Source organism: Hyaena hyaena, unplaced genomic scaffold (assembly GCF_003009895.1).
Source record: "Hyaena hyaena isolate Hyena2069 unplaced genomic scaffold, ASM300989v1 scaffold_1306, whole genome shotgun sequence".
NCBI lineage: Eukaryota > Metazoa > Chordata > Mammalia > Carnivora > Hyaenidae > Hyaena > Hyaena hyaena.
In genome coordinates, this window is record NW_024081946.1 from 331069 (window position 1) to 339690 (window position 8622).

The 8622-nt window shown below is 44.4% G+C and overlaps 1 protein-coding gene across 1 annotated transcript; it reads left to right on the forward strand.

The window, feature by feature from the left end:
- The first annotated feature begins 722 nt into the window (after nucleotides 1-722).
- KRT12 (keratin 12) lies at nucleotides 723-6340 on the forward strand. The gene is made up of 8 exons (XM_039223298.1): nucleotides 723-1349; nucleotides 1726-1808; nucleotides 3020-3176; nucleotides 4047-4208; nucleotides 4305-4430; nucleotides 4571-4791; nucleotides 5696-5766; nucleotides 6249-6340. The coding sequence occupies exons 1-8, from the start codon at nucleotides 738-740 to the stop codon at nucleotides 6338-6340; spliced, it is 1524 nt and encodes a 507-aa protein (XP_039079229.1). The 5' UTR covers nucleotides 723-737.
- Nucleotides 6341-8622: the final 2282 nt, after the last annotated feature.

The window sequence follows — 8622 nt, forward strand, 5'->3', positions numbered from 1 at the left end:
GGGCTCTGTGCTGACAGCTCAAAGCCTGTGCTTTAGATTCTGTGTCTCCTTCTCTCTCTGTCCCTTGGTCACACTCTGTCTCTCTCTCTCTCTCTCAAAAATTAACACTAAAAATTTTTTTTAAATCCTTGAGAATTCAAATTCCTGTATCAATCTGGAAAATGCATTTATTCCCCCACCTCTCACCGGTGCGTTTCACAACTGCTTCTGAAATTATATACTCCACGAGAAGATAGAGTAGATCATGACTGGATGGTTTACATTTAGTTTTCTAAAGGAAACAAGTCGGAAATATGAGTGAAGAACTTTAAGAGGCTCAAGGCTGAGGACGACATACAATTAATTTACCCATTCATCAATCACTTATTGCCTTCCTACTGTGCCTAAGACACCCGGCAGTGCTGTGAATACAAGCAATAGAATACTTTGAAGAGAAAAATTCCTTGTGACAACCTATCTCTACCCCACCTAGATTTCTTTTTTGTATAACAAATATATAATGGGCACAATTATTCAATTAGTTCTATGCCGACAAGTTTTCAGTATGCATAAATCATGTATTTGTTGAGCTGGTCAAAAAAGGGGGAAGCGCAATATTTTGAATTGAGGAGAGTGAACTTTTCAACTGTAACACCCATTTCAGGACCTATAAAAGGCCAACCTTTCTGCCTTGCTGACACTGCTTTCTCTCCGGTTGTAGCCCCCTTCCCCGGGCAGTGGATCTCTCCAGCACCACCATGTCCCTCTCAGTGCGCACCTCTGGGCTGCCCCGGCGGCCATCTTCCCAGAGTGGGACATCGGGCAGAGCCAGGGGCACGGCCGCCTCCATCATTGGAAGTGGCTATGGGGGAGGCACCTTTGGCTTTGGAGACAGCTCTGGGGGAGGCTTTTCTTCTGCTTCCATGTTTGGTTCTAGTTCTGGCTTTGGTGGTGGCTCTGGAATGTCCTTTGCAGGAGTACTGGGCGCTGCTTATGGGGGAGCCCTGGGAGGTGGCTCTGGAGGTCTGGGAGGTGGCTCTGGAGGTCTGGGAGGCGGCTTTGGAGGTCTGGGAAGTGGCTTTGGAGGTCTGGGAATTGGATTTGGGGGGAGCCCCGGGGGCGGCCCTGGAGGTATTCTCTCTGGCAATGATGGAGGCCTTCTTTCCGGATCAGAAAAGGAAACCATGCAAAATCTTAATGACAGATTGGCTTCCTACCTGGATAAGGTTCGAGCTCTAGAAGAGGCTAATACTGAGCTAGAAAACAAAATTCGAGAATGGTATGAAACACGAGGATCTGGGACTGGAGACCCCGGGTCACAGAATGATTACAGTAAATATTACCCACTGATTGAAGACCTCAGGAATAAGGTAACAATACGGTTTTTGAAGAGGCTTTGGGAATTATTTTTTCTTTTTTACTACTACAATATTTTACAGTGATAAACCAGGTGAAACAAGGTATTTTTCAATGTGACTGTACTGGGAGCAGTTTCTCATCTCAGGATATTTAGTTTCATTTTATCATTTATTATAAAGTGACTGTACTTCATTATCTTTCTGCAAAAACATATTTCTCAATTATTAAATAAAATATTATAACTGTTTTCTTTTAAAAAGTTAAATTGCCTTAAACTCTTAATGAAATCGCAGGTTAACATCGCCTAAAAATTTCCTCTCCAAAATATACCTGCATAATACTAGTATTTTCCATCTTCATTTTGTGTGTCTTCCCCTCCCTGGCCAGATCATTTCTGCCACCATTGGAAACGCCCAGCTCATCCTTCAGATCGACAATGCGAGACTGGCTGCCGAAGACTTCAGAATGAAGTGAGTAGAACAAAAGAAAGACTGATGAGAATCGACAGATCTCATTATTTCTTCTTATTCCCCATTTCCCTGCTCTCACTGATGGCAAATATTCTATCCCTCTGCAGTTCGCATGCTCTACACATGTGTTGTTTTGGTAAATGCACATTGGGCATTCTAGGAAGTAATCAGATTCGAACACAATTCACATTATGCATCCTTAATTATATGCTGCTTTTAACCTAGGGCTATGATGGCCATGCTGGTAATTTGCTGTTGGCTCATAATGCAGACATGATATTTCCACCAATGTCTCAAACCTTGATCTCCCATGTATCAAAATGAATTAATAATGTTTTTGCCTAGAAGTTAAGTGAAACTATCTTTTTCCAGATGACACATACCACTAAAATATTAACCACACATCTACTTTTATATTCCCTCCTCCTTCCCCGTACTCCAACCTCCTGGACTTAAGGAAGAAACACTAATGCTCATTTTGCTCCACAAAATCTCCACACAGGAAGTGGCAGTGGTGATGAGCCTGAACCTGTAGAGTCTTGGTAAAAGCTATTAAGGGGCGCCTGGCTGGCTCAGTCAGTTAAGCATCCGACTTCAGCTCAGGTCATGATCTCACGGTTCATGGGTTTGAGCCCCACGTCAGGCTCTGTGCTGACAGCCAGCTCAGAGCCTGAAGCCTGTTTTGGATTCTGTGTCTCCCTCTCTCTCTGACCCTCCCCTACTCACGCTGCCTCTCTGCCTCTCTCTCAGAGATAAATAAAACATTTAAAAAATTTTTTAAAAAGCTATTAAGGAAGTAGCAGTGCTTTAAATTAAATCGTGAATAAAAGTTAAGCAAGAAGACTATGATTTTATTTTCACCTGCTTTTAGGATGCCATCAGAAAGCCTACCTGGAAAAGGGCTACTACCATCTATATAGCCTGGGTGGTCAGCCAAAGGGGAAATTATTCCCTAGGACACAGTGCTACTGAGGTTCATTGCTGGCAGAAAAGTCTCACCTCATAATTTTTTCACTTCCCTCCAACTGAGCAGTAAACTACCATGAAATAAAGGAAAGGAAAATGTTAAAAAGGAAAAATAGCTTCATATGTCACAATGCTGCCACTTTCAAATAATCACCAAGAACACGAGACAGCCCTGAAGATGATGGCAGGGGCCTTATTTAAATGGGTGTGTTGACTCCAGAAACTGCTTTGCACTTGATTTTTAGGTATGAGAACGAGCTGGCCCTGCGCCAGAGCGTGGAGGCGGACATCAACGGCCTGCGCCGGGTGCTGGACGAGCTGACCCTGGCCAGAGCCGACCTGGAGATGCAGATCGAGAGCCTCACAGAAGAACTGGCTTACCTGAAGAAGAATCACGAGGAGGTGAGCTTTCTAAGCTGCTTTTTTTTCCTCCCAAATTCAAAAATTACAATTTCAAATTTACAAACCTAGAGTTAGAACCGATGGATGATACATCCTGCCCCTGTTATATTGGCCATTTGCTTTGAATTTCTGGATGTGTGTATGTGTGGTGGCAGCGGCAGTGGCAGGATTGATGGTGATTTCTGTGAAAGTTAACAGATTACAGGTGTCTAATGTCATTTTCATCACTGGGTAAGAACAAACAGAATTTTAATTGTCCTAATTTAGTGATTCTTTTAAAAAATATGGTACTTTTAAAATTCAAAAACAAAAGTCTACCAATAATACATAATGTCATATGTGTTAGAGAGCCTGGTTATGCCCAGAATAAAACACCCATGGGATCCTGGTGTGCCACAATGTATATCAAAAGCTGGTGTATAAAACAGACGTTAATCATGACCCTGGCAATGGGCTTCTAAAGAGCTTCCTACTGGAAATCAAGGACTGTGGTACAATGAACAAGCCTTGCACTGTCTGCGGCCCCGGTCTGGCAGCTGTGGTTGAAACCCCACTATACCTTTTCCACCAGCCTCCCCTTCTTTGTAAAGGCCCCGGGGTCCCCAAGAAGCAGGGCCAACTCAACCATTTTCCATGGGAGGCACAGCCCCTAGAGCCTATGGTAAGTTTAGGGACCCAAGAAAATGTCTTAAGTTCTTTTAAAATAGAAGACAAATACAAATTTTTAGGTTAAAAAAAAAAGTTTTAATATATTATGTCAGTACAGCAACACAGTCATGAGATAAAATGTTTAATGTCTTTTGTGTTGGAAGAGACCCACGAAAGTCACAATGGGCCCCTGTACCCCACTCTCTCACCCGCTGTCCCCAGGAGCTCCAAACCTTCCGGGCAGGCGGCCCAGGGGAGGTTAGCGTGGAAATGGACGCTGCTCCGGGGGTGGACCTCACCAGGCTCCTCAATGACATGAGGGCGCAGTACGAAGCCATCGCTGAGCAGAATCGTAAGGACGCGGAGGCCTGGTTCATTGAAAAGGTACCGCAAACAGAAATTAAAGGCTTTGGCCCGTTTGCAGAAAAGAGGTGCGGGAGCAGCGCCCACTCATCCCTTTACCCCTCTTTGCCTCGGCAGAGCGGGGAGCTCAGGAAGGAGATCAGCACCAACACGGAGCAGCTTCAGTCCAGCAAGAGCGAGGTCACCGACCTGAGGCGCGCAGTTCAAAACCTGGAGATCGAGCTCCAGTCCCAGCTGGCCACGGTAGGGAGCGCACGCGCGGCATCTTTTCATGACTTCCAAAGAAAAACGTGCCATCCACACTAGGAAGGCCACCGGCGGCCGCCTCCCTCACTTCGGTCCCCTCCACCATTCTGTATGTGCCATTTCTCTCCCACGTGCAGAAGAGATCCCTGGAGGACTCGTTGGCCGAAGTGGAGGGCGGCTACTGCGGCCAGCTGTCGCAGGTGCAGCAGCTCATCGGCAGCCTGGAGGAGCAGCTGCTCCAGGTGCGCGCCGACGCCGAGCGCCAGAACGCCGACCACCAGCGGTTGCTGAACGCCAAGGCCCGTCTGGAGCTGGAGATCGAGACCTACCGCCGCCTGCTGGACGGCGAGGCTCAAGGGTGAATAGACAGGTTGCAGGGGTTGAAAATCAGTTCAGTGGCTGACCAACAGCGGGGCCACCTGGTGCGCTCTGGGCAACAGAAGGAGGGGTTCTCTGGTTGATGGAAAATACCACATCTCCTAGAGACATGCCTTGGATTTAGTAAATGTCCGACACTTTGCAAAGTGCTGTCACCCACTCTCTTGATATTTTATAAAATGCTGGTATGAATAATGGCACCACAGACAAGAGGCATACTGCAAAGGAGCACAAAAAAGTCACCCATTAGAGATCTGATATCGATAATGCTGAGGATGACACATCAAATAGCAGCCACCTGAGTCACCTCACAACCGACTGCAGCAAACTTTCCAAACAGGAGCAGCAGCCTGGAATAGTGGGAAGAGCTCGGGGCTGTAAAACAGGAAATCTAACTTCTGAGAGCAGATCTTCCATTACTTGCCAGTTTGCTTCACTTTGAGAGCCCATTTCTGGCAGGGTTTGAAAATAAAAGTCCACCGCACTAAGTGATTCCTCTCAGGGTGCAACATTCAATCATTGTTCGTCAAGAAATTTAGAGAACAGGGGCGCCTGGGTGGCTTAGTCGGTTAAGCGTCCGACTTTAGCTAAGGTCATGATCTCAAGGTTCGTGGGTTCGAGCCCCGCATAAGGCTCTGTGCTGACTGCCAGCTCAGAGCCTGGAGCATGTTTCAGTCTGTGACTCCCTCTCTCTCTGACCCTCCCCTGCTCACGCTGTCTCTCTCTCTCTCTCCCAGAAATAAATAAAACATTAAAAAAAAATTTATAAAAAAAAAATTTAGAGAACTGATTTTATGCATATTTTTAGCTTAAACTGCAAACTGTTTATTTCGCCTCCTCCCAGAAAGCATCATGTGATATCATCTCCCTTGTTTTCTTTACAGCGATGGTTTCGATGAAAGTTTATATGTGACAGACTCCAAATCTCAAACACAGTCGATTGACTCCTCTAAAGGTATGCGAATTCCCTAAGAATCACTTAGAATAAGTCAGAATCACACTTATTAATGACTAAAACTATAAGATCTCATTGAATATTGCAGTATTATTAACAACTTAAAGTGTATTTGCATTTCTGAGCCAAGGAGAAATATTTATGCATTCCTGCAGAAAAATAAGTAGGCTTTACTATATTAAAACTTTTGGCAAGCCCAAGAAGGGAAAAATCTACTCTACAAAGAGGTATTATGAGCATCATAACCACTTTTTAAATGTTTAAAAAGAAAAATATTTTCATTTGTGCATAATACAGAATACATTTCATTTTCACTGAACAACATGCATTGTTTTAGAATGCAAACGTCACTTTTGAAAGTTTAAATTTGATGGATTATATCTGCCAATATCTCATTTAAAGCTTAAGTTAAACAACAACCAATTTTGGATGACTATGTGAAACACTAACTTTTGCCCCCTTCATTCCATTTTTGTCTTTAGATCCAACCAAACCCCGGAAAATCAAGACAATTGTGCAGGAAGTGGTGAATGGTGAAGTGGTGTCATCTCAAGTTCAGGAAGAACTAATATAAAATTTCACAAGATCTGCCCCATGATTGGTTCCTTAGAAATAGTAAATTTGCAAGCAGAAATTATCCCTTTCAGACTAAGATACTATAGTAGTTCAATTCTCCTTTTGTCTGTTTCATTTTCCTTGGATTCTCTATTCTCTTTCAGTCCGTTTTGGTCTTCAATTACAAATCACTATGGCCACGCTGGTCTTTATAACAAACCAAAATTGCCTTACATCTTTCTGGACCTGTTGTAGTCCTTTAATAAACTTTCTTCTGGTGACCAGGAACATGTTTTAATCACAGGATTCTGATCAAGTAGTATGGTTTTAATAAATAAAAGATGAATGGTAATAATGTGAAATGTGTACCTTCTTGATTCTAACAATAATGTCAAGAGTACAGAGAGAGGTTTGTAAAATACTAATAGTAGATAAACACTGAGATGAAGATGTTGAGGTTGGAGATTAAGTAAAGAAGATTCTTTTATGAGAGAGGCGCCTGTGTGGCTTAGTAGGTTAAGCATCCAACTGCAGCTCAGATCATGATCTCACAGTTCGTGGGTTTGAGCCCCATATCAGGCTCTGTGCTGACAGTGCAGAGCCTGCTTGGGATTCTCTCTCTGCCTCTCTCGGCCCCTCCCCCACTCATGCTCTCACTCTCTAAATAAATAAATAAATAAATAAGTCTTTTAGAGGGGCGCCTGGGTGGTTCAATTGGTTAAGCGTACAACTTTGGCTCAGGTCATGATTGCATGGTTCATGGGTTCAAGCCCTGCATCGGGCTCTGTACTGATGGTGCAGAGCCGGCCTGGGATTCTGCCCCTCCCCCATTCATGCGCACCCACATGAACATTCTCTCTCGCTTTCTCACAAAATAAACTTTTTAAAAAAAGATTATTTTAGAAGTTCTGTCCTTTTATCACTTCTTGGCCTTTTTGCTAAGATCAAAGTGTAGAAGTTCTGTTCTTTTTACATCAGCCAATCAAGGTTACAGCAAAATTATATTGTCCCTGATGGGGGATAACAGTTGTCCTGTTCATTTTCTAGGACCTTCTTTAATTCAGTCAAGAAACCCTTATGGAACCCTTATAGTGTGGGAGACTGGAGACTCAAAGGTGAATAAGATAAAATCCTTGCCAGGATGAGCTCACAATTAAGGGCAGAGATACACCTCTACCAGAAATGGTGATACAGAGAGATAAGGCAGATAGAAGTTCAAAGGACACATGGAGGAAGAAGTGAACAGCTTGTCGGGGGGGGCAACTAATTGCTTCATACAGAAATCAGCCAGGCAGAGAAGGGGCAAAGCAACAGAGGAAACACATGTGAAAAAACACAAAGGTGTAAACAAACATTGCTTTGAGGTACCTTCTATCTGGCGCCGCTGAGGCTGAGGGTGGGGTTTCCACTGGGGTGTATCAGACCCATGAGTCAATAACAGATGTCATGTTCTGGGTTGTGGCAGCAGGTGGCCAAAGTCTAAGCCTGAGTAGATGGGGGTCAATCTGGGTTGCCAAATTCAAAACCCTAAAAGGGAAATAAGAGCAGGACTTAACGATTAAGATCCTGGGCTCTGAAGCCAGAGTGGGTTGAAATCCTGGCTCTGCCGCTTCACAGCAAGTAACCTAATCCCTGTGTGCCTTCGTTTCCCCATCTATCATCAAAGTGGGTGGGTTTTGTGGAGATGAAATGAGGTAACATACATAAAACACTAGGAGCAGCCCTGGCACCTAACAAGTACTTAATATTTGCATTCTATTATTATTTAGTGTATGGAACCAAAATGGGGCACAGCAACCAAGAAACTGATGAACAAGGAGTGTCATGGGGAGCAGAAGGGAGAGGCAGGAGTCAGGGAAGCCTGGAGGAATTGTAGCTCTGAGTGCAAAAACCCACGGAAGGTTATTATGCCATTAGAGCTGACCTGCTTCAGCATGCAGCTTTCTGAAGTCACACTTCCTTTTAATATTTGCTAGTGGTTTCCAGTGCTCCATTTATCTTCCTATATTATGCATAGCAATTCCACTCTCAGCCTAGCCCTCACCCGCCAGAACACGTCCTGGGAGAACTTTACCTTTTAGGCCCAAAGAGATGATCAAAGTCCTTCCCTGAACAAGGTCCATGGTCCCCAAGTAATAGCTGATGCCCCTTTATGGGGAGCCTGGGTGGCTCAGTTGGTTAAGCGTCCGACTTCGGCTCAGGTCATGATCTCACGGTTCGTGGGTTCGAGCCCCATGTCGGGCTCTGTGCTGACAGCTAGCCCAGAGCCTGAAGCCTGTTTCAGATTCTGTAGCTCCCTCT